Raw genomic sequence first — 15,320 nt, forward strand, 5'->3', positions numbered from 1 at the left:
TTCTTTGGGTGGAGGCCATGGAGCAGGGCTGGGGAGGGGTGATAACCTTTCACACACGATCTGAAAGAAGAACATTCTGATGAAATCTTTCCTAGGCCAAAATGGCATAAGTGGAAGAAGCAATTACTTTAGGACACGTCTGGCTAATGGATGCACAAAATAAACTGAGATAAAGCACAGATGCTAACACAGTTCAAAGCTATGGGGACTTGATGCTGAGTGCAGTTCTCAGGGAAAGAGCTTGTCGATGCCACCCTGGCAGCTGCGGGTACACACCATTTCTTTAACGGCTCACCACAAAACAAGCTGAATGCTGTTTTAGCTTTCAACTTTTTTTTGTAAAAGTGAAAATCTTATTTGAATTTCTTTTCCATTAGTGAAAACAGGTACTAATATAAATCTTTCATAAAAGTGGTGTAAAGTAGATTTTTGAAAAGTGGGGAATGCCTGTAGTTGAGAAGGAGCAATGAGCCTCTTCCTGTCACAATATGGACAGAAACAGAAAGCAGAACTTGTACTTCCTCATCACCACACTTACTCTGAAAAAGTACACTAGCATCATGCTGACCAGTATTTAGCTTTAAGATTCTGTCAGAGCTTTGTCAAAAGGTGAAGGAGCTTCTTTCCATACTTGTCTTATCTCGATTTTGTTGAATTTTGCAATGCAAGTGCTCTTACCAAACAAAGTCTTCAAAATCCAAATACCTAATAAAATAAAAGGAATTCCCCGGCGCCTCAGGGGAAAGATCTGGGGTTACCACTGCAGTGGCCCAATCCTTAGCTTGGAAACTTCTGCTTGCCATAGGCGTAGCCAAAAAAAAGTAAATAATAAAATCAAATATAATGTTAAAAAATACCCATGGAGTAAAAAGTCTAGCAACTTGTTTAGAGAAAACGTGTCTTAAACAGTAGTTAATTAAACGACCCCAGGTGAGACCCCCCTCTCACCATGGCTTTCTCTAAACAGCCAAATCTCAGGCCTGGGAGGCCAGGCAAAAGTCAAGTGGTTCTCTGTGCCTCATACTTCAGAGAGCAGGGCCCAGTGCCGCCTGAGGGGACGGTAGACTTGGCCAGCAGGGAATCTAGACTGGGTTCTCATTTATACTGGATCCTTAGGGAGGTTAGAATTCAGTGAGCCCCCTTTCCCTTGGGCGATGCTCAGAAGCTCCTGCAGGGTGGCACCAACACCTTCTGAGGCGTTGGCACAGCACTGTGAGGGTGCTGGTCCTCAGTACTGCCCGCGTAATGTGTATCAGTAGTATCTGCCTGAAGCTTCCTGACTTAAGGCCCCAGAGTAAGTGACTGCTCAGAGTGGCCCTCAGAAAGCTTGGGACTGTCTGCTGCTGCCAACATGAGATTTACTGTTGTAACCAAATCCACATACAAGGAAGGATTTAATTAACTAGCCGAAGACACTACAACCCAAAGACAAATCCTTGCATTCCCAACAAAGAAAATCTCCCCCACCTTGGGCAGCTGTGAAACCACACACACAAACCAGCATCCTGAGCTACTAAGTTTTAGAAGGCAGCTTACACAGTGAAAGCCAAAGCAGGCAGAAGGTTTAGAACAGCATTCCCGAATAGGGAAGAAGTGGATTTCACATTAAGCATTTAGGGAAGGAAATTCTTCTGCACCTATCAGTCATATTTAGTACAGATGATGAGGTCACCATGTCACCCTCAGTAGTGAACAGGACATTCTCCCTGTCACTGGTGGTGGATAGAGAAACAGGGCAGCTCTGAAAGCTGTGACTAGAGCTGAGGATGAATCACAGCAGCCCTATGGTTTCTGCTAACCCCTGTGACTTGCCTAGCTGTTGAAGCAGTGGAAATGAGGAAGCAGGCTGAAAAAAAGGCAAGGACGTTGTAATTCAAGTAAAGGTAACTGGAGGTAGAATTCAAAACAAAACAAAACACAACTACGTTAAAGCAGTACAGGCAGGAGGCACTAATAGTGATTGGTGGCTGAAGGGACATAACTAATCAAGACCATTAATGTGGGAACTCAAGTGCATGACAAAGATCCCAGCCACATTGTCATCTGCAGGTCAGGCCTGCTGATGCTCCAGATAAAAAGACGGGCTGACCAGCATTGGAGAGGAACACTGAGTGTGAGCCTTCAAAGAACCAATCGAAAGTTCGCTCAAATTCAGCAGCCTCCTCCCCAAATCAAACACCACCGTGCAAAGCTAACATGATCAAGAGGTGGCCACCATAATCAGATCTGGGCCTTTCTGACTGAAGATATAGAGGAATACTACCAGGTTCTTCAGGAGGGAAGAGAGCTAAAGCAACTGGATACTAGGCCTTTTCTGTGTATTCAGAGGCTTGTGGAGAACGTGTGACAGCCCCTACCTACTGCTGCTGCTGCCCCTCAGGCTGCACTTCCCAGGAGTACCAGCTCTGGGACCTTAAGGAGCTCACCAAGATTGTCACAAATCAAATACCCAAGGGAGCTGGACAAGCAATGCAAATGCGTCCATCTGAATGGGGATGGGTGAGCTGGAGAGCACAGTCCCTTTATGAAGTGGACAGCCGCTGCTCATCTGCAACTGATCTAAATTTTTACGTCACCTCCTGATTTTTAAATGCTGGCAGCAGATCAAACCAAGTACAACCACAGGCCATGTCTGGCCCACAGGCCTCCCCGTTTGCCCAGGTCCTTTAAACACCCCCCGCCATACTTCTGAGGCCTTGGCGGGAGAAAGCCCTCATGAACTTGCGTGCAGAACAGGCCGGGGAACTGCAGCAGCTGGTGGTATTTCTACTTACCTACTACTCCACAGAAGAGTAGAAACCAGAGGGTCTTTCTGGAAGCAAGTGTGGCCTTCAAAGGGCCCCAGAAAGGGTCAAAGATGAGATCACTCAAATGGCTCAAGAAGGGGAACGGATTTATTAGCCCATTTCCAGGACAGGGACCCGGGGGCAGTGGCTGGGTTCAGTGTTCTCACATTCAGAGGGAAGGAGGCGGTGAAAGCCGCCCGACTGCCCTCACTCTTTCTGATCTACACAGCTTTGTGCTCACAAAACCTGTCCTCTCCTCCTGCAGGGAGGACATGGGGCTCAGAGGGAGCGCATGGCTTAGCGTTACTCTTGGCCTTTCCCGGCAGAGCCTGGGCTGCGGACCCAGGGCATCAGCCATTCTGTTCACAAGGAGAAAGACTGGGGTCTGGAAGGATGGGCGGCGGGGCGCTGGCCAGCTGTTCTGAAGGTCTGCTGTACCAACCCCACAGCGGGGGCTGCTCCCTCTCCCTGTCGCTTCAGGGAGTTTTTATTTATCAACAAGACGAAAATCCAAGCAGCATTAATTTAGGGGAACAAAGAATGGTTTAAAAAAAAAACCATGGAGGGGCAGGACCAGGAGGTGGTGAGCATCCAGAAGAGGAGGAGGAGGAGGAAGCAGGAAGAGCCCGTATTCCACTGGGTGCTGAACGTGCTTCTGCATCTCTAGCCGGGGAGGCTCTTCCTTCCTGCTCCCTGTCTGGTGGCCAGACAGCAGAGGGGACGCTGCAGTGACTGTAGGACAAGCCCCGGAGCCCTGTCTGGCCAATGACGTGGAGAGTACCATAGATTTACCCCCATCAACCTCCCACCTTCACTATCACGCAAGTGAAGAAGCTTTTAACTCTCCTGTCCAAAGTCCTCTGAGAATTTCTTCACTTTCAGGAGGTCATCTGCATTCACTGTGGGCCGAGTGGTAGCCAAAGACCGGAGCATGTCCGACTGCAAAGACAAGTGCTTGCAGGTGAGGGGGGGCTGGGCTCCAGGGCCTCTGCCTGCCCCAGCCCCGTGCACACCAGCGGGGGAGGCTGCCTCCAACGTCACCCCCGCCCCCAGGTGCCGACTCCCAGTGCCCGGCGTCTTCGAGAATGCCTCTGGGGGCAGGGATGCTCTTCTCTCCTGAGGCAGCTCAGGCCATTTATAGACGGCCTACTTCCGGGTGAGAGAATCTAAGTCCCCATCATTTCGTAACTCGCATGAGCTCCTTCTAACTGCACGCGCACCACACTGGGCGCAATGGCAGACACCTGCCTCAGAGGACAGACAAGATCACCACCAAGACCAGGATAAGGTGAGGTCAAGACTACTCAGGCAAGGAGTTCCCGCCATGGCTCAGCAGTTAACGAACCTGACTAGCATCCATGAGGACTCGGGTTTGATCTCTGACCTCAGTCAGGGAGTTAAGGATCCAGCGCTGCTGTGAGCTGTGGTGCAGGTTACAGACGCGTCTCAGATCCAGTGTTGCTGTGGCTGTGATGTAGGCCGGCAGCTGCGGCTCCAATTCGACCCTCAGTCTGGGAACCTCCATATGCCATAAGTGTGGTCCTAAAAAGACCAAAAAAAAAAAAAAAAAAAAAAAAAAGACTAGTCAGGTGAGAGGCTGCCTATGCAACTGCACCAAATCAAATTGTGCTGACCAGGCATTTACTGGTTCCTTGTGTATACAAAAGAAGCCAAACCCATGCAATGGAGCAGTCATCACCTGGCCTTTCCTCTTCCTGTTGAAGAAAACAACGCTACGGCCTCCTTCCTGGGTCCCCATCGAGTCTAATGGCAGGAGCCCCAGCTACCCAGAGCCCCAGAAGCCATTCTGTTTAGGAGGAGCCACAACAGCTCAGGACATAGAAGGGGAGAAACATTTTTATTCTTAGACTCAAGCCCCCAACCTCCTGGCTCTGTGTGGTCCTCTCCCCTTTGTCACTTACCATGCAAACCACAGGCTCTAAGAGTTTGTCACCGGGGACATCCATCCAAGTCATCTCCATGGCCTCTGGGTCCCCTGGGGAGCATGGGGTCAGGAGGTCATCGATCATAATGCTGGGGTTGGTGCGGGAAGGGCCACAGACCTGAAAGGAAACAGGAGTTTGACTGGCTGGAGAGGCTGTCCCTCAGCACTTGGGGAAGAGGCAGGATGCTTCAGACTTCTAGGTCCTGGGAAGGTGCTGGCATGGTGTGAACGAATGCCTAGGTTTCCACATCATCAGTTTGATCCGAGGGATGGGCTCCTTCAAGCTCTCGGACTGGGTAGTCATTGCGGCTCCAAGTATGATTTCATACGTTCATGATCAGCATACTATTTCAACCACTGTTCTCCAGAATCGCAATCTGTGGCTCAAATTCCTATATATCTTCCTCATCCTCCTCAGTTTCATCAAGACTCACCACAAATGTGTGTCATTGAAAATGTTTAAAAAAAAAAAAAAGTTTTTCTAGGAGTTCCAGTCATGGCACAGTGGAAACAAATCCAACTGGGAACCATGAGGTTGCGGGTTTGATCCCTGGCCTTGCTCAGTGGGTTAAGGATCTGGCGTTGCCATGAGCTGTGGCGTAGATCACGGACGTGGCTCAGGTCCCGCGTTGCTGCGGCTGTGGTGTAGGCCGGGAGCTGTAGCTCCGATGACCCCTGGCCTGGGAACCTCCATATGCCATAGATGCTGCCCTAAAAAGGAAAAAAAAAAAAAATTTCCAACTGACAGCAATTTACTCCACTAGCAACAATTCAAAAAAAGAGTGCCAAGTCCCACCCCTGCTGGGAACCTCAGAAACATCAGACCTCCCTCCCCTACTCTGTCTTCCCCCACTGCCCTCTAAGAAACAAGTCTTTGTTTGTCTGTCTTCCCCGCTAGAAATGAGGCTCCTAACGCACAGGGATTTTTGTCTGCTGTGGTCACAAGTGTCTTCCCAGCACCCAGAGCAGCGCCAGGCACACAGTAGGACCCTTGGCAACACCTGACAGAACCTGCTGTGTGAATGGAGTTCCTCCTCATGGTGTGTGATTTTGCACCCATCACTTCTCAGATCTGGAGAAGGTCCCACCACAGTGCTGACTGCAGGGGTGGCAGAGGTTCCATTCATGGTGCCCTGTCCTCTAGCATCACACAATCTGAGATGTCGCCCTCAAGCAAGAACTGCAGGGCTGAGGAGCAGGTGCAACCTCAGCCCCAGTAGCCAGAGGCCCACCGTGCACTTACCCTTGGCTCCTCAGGAGGCCCAAGATGTGTCACCCATGCAGCCAGGGAGCTGGCACAAAAAGCCGATATCCCCTTTCCTGCAACACTAAGCAACTTCTTGCTGGCCGCTCACCTTTTTGAAGTGAGTTGCTGACTGCACTTTCCTCACGGGCTGCATGAGCGAGTCCCGAACAATGATGCTGATGTCCGCGCCCGAGTAGCCCTCTGTCTTCCGGGCCAGTTCGTGGATGTTGGCCTCTGTGAGGTTGTGGGGAGTACTTCCCAGATGCAACCGGAACATCTGGGCGCGGGCAGCCTCCTCCGGCAACGGGATATAGATTCGCTTTTCAAACCTAGAGAGCCAAGCACACGGCAGGACTTGAGAGTGGATGGCAAGATGGTCTCAATGAAGAGGCGTGGGGGCGCCTCCCGTGGCTGGCTTCACCAAGGGCTCTGCAGACACAGAGAAGCCTCCAGAGAAACAGGGTCAGGCTGTACCCGCCACTGCCAACAGCAGGCTGACTGTGGCCAGAGACAGACCTCAGCTCCTAGCTACTCCCAGGGAAGACTCACCTCCTTCTAATGGCTGAATCCAACACCCACGGGATGTTTGTGGCACCAAGCACCAGAGTCCCGTCATTGTTATTCCCCACCCCTGTGGAGAAAGGGAAACAGATGCTGGCTTAACATCTGCAAGGATCAGTAGGAACCTGCGGGAAGGGCCTCAGGGGCTTTCTGTCCTGAACTGCAGCCGTCTCCATGTCACCACTGGCAGGGCCCTGGCTAGCTTTGCTGGGGTGATAGAGCCCCCCAGCCCTGCCTGCCTCGAAAGGGGCAGGAAGGTGGCCAACCAAGGCCACAGTGAGCTCGCCTTGAGGAGAAGCCGCTAAGAATTTCCCTCCACCCTAAGGATAGTCAGATCCAGCCAGAGCTAAATCACGAAGCCCTGAGCCAGCTTCCGGTGGGACGGGAACCAGGGAGGGGACGGGGGACTGGCACACACCCTGCATCTGGACCAGGAACTCTGTTTTGATCCTTCGGGCAGCCTCGCTCTCATTCTCGTTGCGGGATCCGCAGAGTGAATCCACCTCGTCGATGAAGATGATGGAGGGCTTGTGCTGCCTGGCCAGCTCAAACAGGTTCTTGACCAGCCTGTGCGGGCAAGACGCGGGGTTGGGCTCTGGACGCCTGCACATACTGCACAGGGGAGCTGGCGTGGGGAGTAAATCAACTACACCAGGTCCCAGCAGAGGACACTCGCCGGACACCCAGTTGCTGTGAGCACCTCCCCCTTCCCTTCATGAGGACTCAGGGCTCCCAAGTTGCCTTCCAGTTTCCGCTGGCTTTGTCAGGACAGCGTCCCACCCGACCAGTTAGCAAGATACCCCTCTCCTGGCTACTTCTCCCTGCCGTCCACAGTGGCTCCTCCGAGAGGGAACCCCAAGGGCAGGGAAGCTGGACCATGAGCAGCTGCCATGGTCTGACTTACTTCTCACTCTCCCCCAGCCACTTAGACATCAAGTCTGAGGAGGACACAGAGAAGAAGGTGGAGTTGTTGGCCTCCGTTGCCACTGCTTTGGCCAGGTAGGATTTCCCTGTGCCGGGGGGTCCAAAGAGCAGTATCCCCCGCCAAGGGGTCCGCTTGCCTACGAGAAAGAGTGAACCAAAGTGAGCTTCCTCCTGGCGGTGGAAAGGGAACAGAAAGCAGCAGAGGGGCCTCAGTTACAGGAAACAGGGTTAGAAAGGTTCTACGAGGCAACTAAATTACCTGCCCAGAGCTTGGTCCCAGCCCTGGCTTGTGACCCTTATGACCTGCTGGCAAAGTGACACTGCCTGGCACTGGCTCCTGACCCTGCCTACCAATGGAACAGTCAAGTCAAAGCTCTAATCACAAAAGGGTTTCTGACACTGGAGAGCAGCTGGAGAGCTGACGACCACGACGAGCGGGCCCTGGGCCCTCTCCTGCTAAAGACAAAGGGAGCCAAGCCGCCACCTGCCACATGGACACCTTCAGAATAGGGAGCCCTCAAGAGCCTGATATTTTTATTTTTTACATCTGGACCTTAAGTGGCTCAACATGAAGTTCCCATTCTGGCTCAGTGGTAACAAACCAGACTAATATCCATGAGGGCCCAGATTTGATCCCTGGCCTCGCTCAGTGGGTTAAGGATCAGGCATTGCCGTGAGCTGTGGCGCAGGCCAGCAGCTACAGCTCTGATTTGACCCCTAGCCTGGGAACTTCCATATGCCTCGGGTGGGGCCCTAAAAAATTAAAAAAAAATAATAAAAAAAGTGGCTCAATGCTTACCTGTGAACAAATGTGGAAATTTAATTGGCAAGATGACAGCTTCTTTGAGGGCCTCTTTGGCACCCTCCAGCCCGGCCACATCATTCCACCGAATGTTGGGCTTCTCCACCACGACAGCACCTGCAAGATGGAAACAGAGCCTTCACCTCAGAGCTCGACCCACCAGGGGTCCTTGCCATGTCCCCCTCCCCCTGCCACAGGCCTCAAGCCTCTTACCCATCAGCTGTTCTTGCAATTTCTTTTTCTCTGGATTATCCCCTTCGCTGTCACTATCACTGCTGGGAAAGGAGACAGAAGATGAGAGGCTGGAGCAAGAGGCAGCTGGCAAGGAGGCTCTCAGAGCAGAGTGAGGCCAGGCTCTGGCTGCCCGCACGGTGCTAAAGAGACACTTTCCCTGCTCAGCAGTGCTGAGAGCCACGCACAGGCACCTGGAGGATGCCAGGCCACGCATCACAGCACTCGCTCTGGATTCTCCAGGAGGTGCTCTCATCACCTGCTTCACTTCCTCAGGAAGGGAGTAAGAAGAGAGGCCTTCTCCTCCCTAGAGGGCTGGTGAGGGCCCTGTGCTTTGGCTGGACTTCAAGAGCAGCAGGCAAGCACTTGGAGCTGTTACTGGCCTTTTGCAGGGATTCAAACCAGGACAGCAGCGGCTGCGCCTCCAGGCCAATCCCTATCCGACCCGAGCAACGTGCCTTCCTTAACTCCCCTGCCCGCCTGCAGAGGCCTGCCCCTTCCCTTCCCCACTGTGTCTCCCGCTCTGGGGAATCAAAACACAGGCATGTCCTCTCTACCCAGGTGCAGAGCCTCCCACCCCTGGGGAGAGAGCTGACACACCACCTTCTCTCTCCTTCTGCACCACCCTCCTGCTGGGCACCCTCCCCTGGACCCCAGGACCCCAGAGGCATTTGTATTCAAACTACAGATATGAGGTGACAGGCTGTGGAGGGAACACTGGCTTTGGAATTAGAAACAGAGCCTCAGGGGAGTTCCCATTGTGGCGCGGCGGATCCGACTAGGAACCATGAGGTTGTGGGTTCGATCCCCGGCTGTGATCCAGGGTTGCCGTGAGCTGTGGTGTAGGTTGCAGACGCAGCTTGGATCCTGCGCTGGTGTGGCTGTGGTGGAGGCTGGCAGCTGTAGCTCCGATTCGACCCCTAGCCTGGGAACTTCGATATGCCATGGGTAGGGTCCTAAAAAACGAAAAGGAGGGAGTTCCCGTCGTGGCGCAGTGGTTAACGAATTCGATTAGGAACCATGAGGTTGCGGGTTCGATCCCTGGCCTTGCTCAGTGGGTTAACGATCCGGCGTTGCCGTGAGCTGTGGTGTAGGTTGCAGAAGCGGCTCGGATCCCGCGTTGCTGTGGTTCTGGTGTAGGCCGGTGGGCTACAGCTCCGCTTCGACCCCTAGCCTGGGAACCTCCATATGCTGTGGGAGCGGCCCTAGAAATGGCAAAAAGACAATAAATAAATAAATAAAGATATTTCCCAGGATGTTTAAAAAAAAAAAAAAGGAAAAAAAGAAACAGAGCCCCAGGTGTGGGTCCAGACGCCGTCAAGTACCAGCTGTGTGTGACCTTGGCCATCCCTGAACCTTTCCGAGTCTGTTGCCCCACGTGTCAGATGAAGATGATAACTGCAATGACAGCAGTTGCTGCGCGCCAAGCTCTCTTCTCAGGGCTCTACCCGCATCATCTCACTTGTTCCTTAGAGCAACACCAGGAGGGAAGTCTCATTACCTTCCTCCTCCTACAGATGAGGGTCATGGCACTTGTCCAAGGTCACATGGCTGGGAAGTGGTGGAGCCGGGTTAGACTCTGAGAGTCTGGCCGCAGAGTCCAAGGCTGGCTCCCCACCTTGCCCAGAGTGTTTCCACACAGATCCAATGAGAGAGTGTACACGGAGCAGCCTGGGAAGCGCTTGATGAAAGCAGCTACACGCATCATCATTATCATGAGAAGTCCCCCAAAGGAAGATGCTGTGGACGTCTATGACAGCATCGGTACCAAGATGACAGCTACACAGGAAAGAGACAGCTGCCCATCGGGGCTCTGGTCCCGATGGGGCCCTCCACTCCTCCGTACTCACCCCTTGCTCTCACTCTGATTCTCTTTGACTGGCTTCTTGCCATGCTTCTCTTTGTTTCGTAAATAATCCTTCAGCTTCTCTGCCCGGTCTAGGTACTGCATGCACTTGGCTCGAATGCTCTCCTTGGCCTTGTCGTTGTGTGCCTCATCTGCAAAAGGGGAACTAGGTAAGGGCCCGTGAGCCCCTGAGGGCCCGCCCTCCTCTTGCAGGGGCTCTGCAGCCGGGGAGGACCCCCCATGAGACTCACATTTGATAGCGTGTAAGAAATACTCCACGGCATGCTGGTAGAGCCGGAGCGCCTCCTCGTAATTCTTGGCTTTATCCTCTTCTGTGGCTTTTGTCACCAAATCAATGGCTTTCTGGAAAGGCAAAACATAGAGTCCAGTGCTTACCAAGAGATCCAGCAATTTCTTGGGTTCCAGAGAGCAGGAAAACACTGTAAGAGATACTGCCAGGCCTGCCTGGGGATTTGTCAGTCACAGACCATTATGTTGGCTACTTTTCCAACATCAACTAGAAAGGCCTTAAAAGGAACCTGTAAAAGAGAGCCATCCCTCTTTGCAATACACTCATGTAGTGAAAACCAACCTCTTTCTCAGTCAAGTGGAAGCCTCGTCAAACATCTCAGACTTAAGGCTTGAAGGGAGAATTCACTTTCTATTTCATGGTTTCAGAGGAAAGAGAAATAGACCTGGACTGGGCCTGAAACACGGGAAACACCAGAACCAATTGACTGCCATGCTGTTCTGTACGGAGGCTAGAAACCACCCCTGACCTCGAAGGCCAGAGAAGAGCCAGCAAGCCAGCCAGCAAAGTCCTTCTTCGGTCCGAGAGTTTTATGAGATGAACTTAAACAGATCTCTCCTTCTTGCCACTGGTCCAACTTGTTTCTCTAGGCTGAAAAGAGAAGACAGTTCCCTCAAGCTGATACTTAGAGAAGGGATGCTTGGACCCGTGGTTCAGTACACCGGTAGCTCCAGGAAGAAAAGTGCATGCTTACTCCAGAAGCATAAACGTGCGGCCACTGGAGGGGACCAATCCTCTGGAACCTCCTAAGCACTCTGCATATCTCTGTGAACCTCATAAATCCTGTAGCCCTGTGCTCTGGACTGAACTTAAAGCAGGCTGGATCTTTCAGGCAGCTGCCCCACACCTACATAACCAGTTTTAGAAATCACGGCTTCACCAACCCGGGAAGCATGACCAGAATTATCCTCCTCAAGCTGATACAGCACTAGACACCAGGCAGGCAGATCCCCCGGTATCCACACAGTTCTGTCGGCAACGAACAATAAGCCTCCTGACCAGCTCTTGGCAGGACCCGGGCATTTGTGTGGCCTTTTCTCATCTGGAAGTATTAAGTCTCAGAAAGACACACGGAGCTCTACAGAACAAACAGCCTGGGGTAGGTCAGGCTAGAGTGATGTTAAATGAACTCGCCAGGTTGAAGAGGTGAGGAAAGGTGATAGGTAGCTACTCTATTCAGGCTTTAGCTCCACCCCAATGACCAACAGAGAATGGCTACAAAGCCTGAACTTTCCCAGATGATCAGCTTAAGCACAAGCTTCACCTGAACACTCTCCTCCACAAGGCCCTCCCGGTTCCCTTGGCTTTTCCACTCTACACGTTTTCCTGGGTGTGTCCTTTTGAAAGGGGGCTTCAGAACACTCCTCTAGGTATGCTCTGCCCCCCACCACGTGGCAGAGGAGGCCTGTCCCCTTCCTCCTTCTAGACACCCTACTAGTTAATGCACCTAAGAGTACATTCAAATTTTCTGGCAACCACAGATTTCCACAAACAAAAGGCCTCAGCTGCCAACTTGGAGGCAAACAGTTTTGCGTAACAGGAGCAAAGGGTGGCAAAAAAAAACTGACTGCCCAAGTAACAGATCTGGCAAAGGCTGAGAATAAACCAAAAGGGTAACAAAGATGTGCTAACAAAGGAAATGGCAAACTTTCTGTAAAGAACCAGAATGTAAGTATTTAAGCCTTTCCTGCCATATAATCACTTCTCAACTCTGCCTCTGTAGCCCCAGAGTAGCCAAAAACAATACGTACATGAATGAGTAGGGATGTGTTCCAATAAAACTTTATTTATAGACACTGAAATTTGAATTTCATGATTTTTACACACCATGAAATACCCTTTTTAAGACACTTAAAAATGCAGAAACCGGAGTTCCCGTCGTGGCGCAGTGGTTAACGAATCCGACTAGGAACCTTGAGGTTGCGGGTTCGGTCCCTGCCCTTGCTCAGTGGGTTAACGATCCGGCGTTGCCGTGAGCTGTGGTGTACGTCGCAGATGCGGCTCGGATCCCCCGTTGCTGTGGCTCTGGCGTATGCCAGTGGCTACAGCTCCGATTCGACCCCTAGCCTGGGAACCTCCATATGCCGCGGGAGCGGCCCAAGAAATAGCAACAACAACAACAACAACAAAAAAGACAAAAGACAAAAAAAAATGCAGAAACCTACGACATTATGTTAAGCGAAAGAAGCCAGTCACACAGAACCATGTATTTTATGATTCCATTTATATGAAATGCCAGAATAGGCAAATGCATAGGGACAGAAAAGTACATTAGTGGTTTTCCTAGGGTTGGGAGGGATAGAGGGACTGGGGGGTGACTGCTGAAGGGTTTTTTTGGGGGGGTGATGAAAGTGTTCTAAAAGTGATTGTGGTGACGGTTGCACAACTATGAACATAGTAAAAGCACTCAATTGTATACTTAATTTTTTAACTTTATTTTTTGCTTTTTTTAGGGCCGCTTCTACAGCATGTGGAAGTTCCCAGGCTTGGGGTCAAATTGTAGCTGCGGCTGTCGGTCTATGCCACAGCAACAGAGGATCTGAGCTGCATCTTCAACCCATACCACAGCTCACAGCTACACTGGATCCTTAACCCACTGAGCAAGGCCAGGGATTGAACCCAAATCCTCATGGATATTAGTTGAGTTTGTAACCAACTGAGTCACAATAGAGACTCCCTGAATTGTACACTTTTTTTTTTTTTTTTTTGGTCTTTTTAGGGCTGCACCCACAGCACATGGAAGTTTCCAAGCTAGGGGTCGAATCGGAGCTACAGCTGCAGGCTTACACCACAGCCACAGCAACGCCGGATCCGAGCGGCGTCTGCAACCTACACCACAGCTCACGGCAATGCCGGATCGTTAACCCACTGAGCAAGGCCAGGGATCGAACCCGCAACCTCATGGTTCCTAGTCGGAGTCGTTAACCATTGCACCACGATGGGAACTCCCTGAATTGTACACTTTAAATGGATGAACTGTATGGCATGTGACTTTCATCTTAATAAATCTGGGGGGTTTTTATTTTTTTCTTTTTATGGCCGCATGTACAGCATATGGAAGTTCCCAGGCCAGGGATCAAATTGGAGCTGCAGCTGCTGACCTAAGCCACAGCCATGGCAACACCAGATCCATGCCACATCTGCAACCTACGCCACAACTTGCGTCAACACTGGATCCTTAATCCACTGAGTGAGGCCAGGGATCAAACTCGCATCCTCACGGACACTATGTCGGGTTCTTAACCCGGTGAACCACAATGAGAACTCCTAAGGCTGCTTGTTTGTTTTTTTAAATTTTTAAAAAAGGAAAACATTCTTAGCTTACAAGCCATATACGGAGTGTCTAGGCAGGTGGGATCTGCAGGCGATGATGGTGGACCCTTGTGATAACAAATGAGAGCTTCTGCTGGTGGGTGGTGGGGTCTGGCTTTGGACTTCAGCAAATCCTGGCCTAGTACCCCAGAATTCCATGCCTCTCTGTTCCCCTCTTTCCTCCACTGCAGTAACCATTCCTCCTGCACCTCCAGGTACCTGCAGGCATTCCCAGCCCCCCATTCTGTGACTGCCTGGCCAAATGCCTCTTCCCCCATGACGTCCTGCCCAACCCCCCAAGCACTGTCTGTCATCACTTACTGACCGCTTGCGATGTAGACGACACTGTGTTAAGAATGCTTTACCGAAGTCCTCTATCTAGAGCCACTATCACAGGAACCCTAGAGAGTATTAACCCATTTTACTGAGAGGACACCCGAGACTTCAAAATCAGCCAACTAGCCCAAGGTCACATGCTAGTAAGTGGCAGACCCGAGATCCAAACTCAGGTTCGAGGCACAAACAAGTTTTACGTTTCCCAGCCCAGTAAGGGCCGGCAGCACCTGGAGGATGGGTCAGTCGTGCATCCAGGTGGCGCCAGCCCAGCACCACCCTTCCCGATCCAGAGAATGAATGAGGGGTCTTTGGGCGAGAAGAGGAAATGGGAAGGAGCCAGGGCTTGTTCGAAGGGAGGCAGGACGACGAGGAGGGACAGCCGGCAGCCCGACCCCAGGCCCGAGCTTCCCCAGCCCGTGAAGCCGGATGAGGCTCAACCCCACGGCGGTCCCGGGACTCCGGCCACAAATAGCGGCCTCGGGGCCGGGCTTTCTGAACAGGAGGCTACCCTTAGCTCCGAGCGCGTGAAAACAGAAACGCGCGGAGGCGACGAGAGGGCGATGGGGCGGGGGCCGCGAGGCCCGGGCTCTGAAGAGGCCGCCCGCCCGCCCACAGGCCCCGCCGCCCTCCTTCGGCCTCCGCAAGCCGGGCCGGGCCAAGACGGGCCGCGCCGAGGTACCTGGAGGGTTGGCGTTGTCATTTCATCTCCTGGGCTCGCCCCACACCTCGCGGCGCTGCTTGGGGCCTCGGTCAGGCCCCGGGAGCCGAGGGGCTGCTCCGGCGCGGGGAGCGCGGCGGGTCGGCGCTGGGCGCGGGTAGGGTGGCTTCTCGCAGCCGGGGCCGAGTCCGTGGGTGAGCGAGGAGCGCAGCCCAGAGCGGTCGGGCCCGAGCCGCGCGGCTGCCCCCCGGCGGCCACGCCGGCACTGCAGGCTCCGCTCCCCATGGCCTCTTGGGGGCCGGGGCGGGGTTGCCGTGGGACGAGGGCCGGGCCGGGGGCGGGGCCGAGGGCGGGGCCGGGCCG

General features: G+C 52.7%; 1 protein-coding gene across 2 annotated transcripts; it reads right to left on the reverse strand.

The window, feature by feature from the left end:
• Positions 1 to 2,876: 2,876 nt before the first annotated feature.
• On the reverse strand, positions 2,877 to 15,150 carry VPS4A (vacuolar protein sorting 4 homolog A). Of its 2 annotated transcripts, none has more exons than XM_047790683.1 (11): positions 14,979 to 15,150; positions 10,593 to 10,704; positions 10,346 to 10,493; positions 8,478 to 8,536; positions 8,262 to 8,381; positions 7,443 to 7,599; positions 6,957 to 7,105; positions 6,527 to 6,608; positions 6,087 to 6,306; positions 4,709 to 4,849; positions 2,877 to 3,725 (listed from the first exon to the last, which is right to left on the reverse strand). In XM_047790683.1, the coding sequence occupies exons 1-11, from the start codon at positions 14,997 to 14,999 to the stop codon at positions 3,624 to 3,626; spliced, it is 1,311 nt and encodes a 436-aa protein (XP_047646639.1). In that variant the 5' UTR covers positions 15,000 to 15,150; the 3' UTR covers positions 2,877 to 3,623. The 2 variants fall into 2 exon arrangements, with proteins under 2 accessions (XP_047646639.1, XP_047646638.1); XM_047790682.1 differs by having other exon boundaries at positions 8,478 to 8,539.
• Positions 15,151 to 15,320: the final 170 nt, after the last annotated feature.

This window comes from Phacochoerus africanus, chromosome 8, assembly GCF_016906955.1.
Source record: "Phacochoerus africanus isolate WHEZ1 chromosome 8, ROS_Pafr_v1, whole genome shotgun sequence".
Taxonomy (NCBI): Eukaryota; Metazoa; Chordata; class Mammalia; order Artiodactyla; family Suidae; genus Phacochoerus; species Phacochoerus africanus.

Coding starts and splice junctions, on each gene's coding strand:
- VPS4A (XM_047790682.1), bottom strand. CDS start 14,999: ATGACAACGCCAACCCTCCAG. Junction 6,609..6,956: donor GTTCCTGGTCCAGATGCAGG/GTGTGTGCCAGT, acceptor CTTTCTCCACAG/GGGTGGGGAATAACAATGAC. Junction 6,307..6,526: donor GATTCAGCCATTAGAAGGAG/GTGAGTCTTCCC, acceptor TTGGCTCTCTAG/GTTTGAAAAGCGAATCTATA.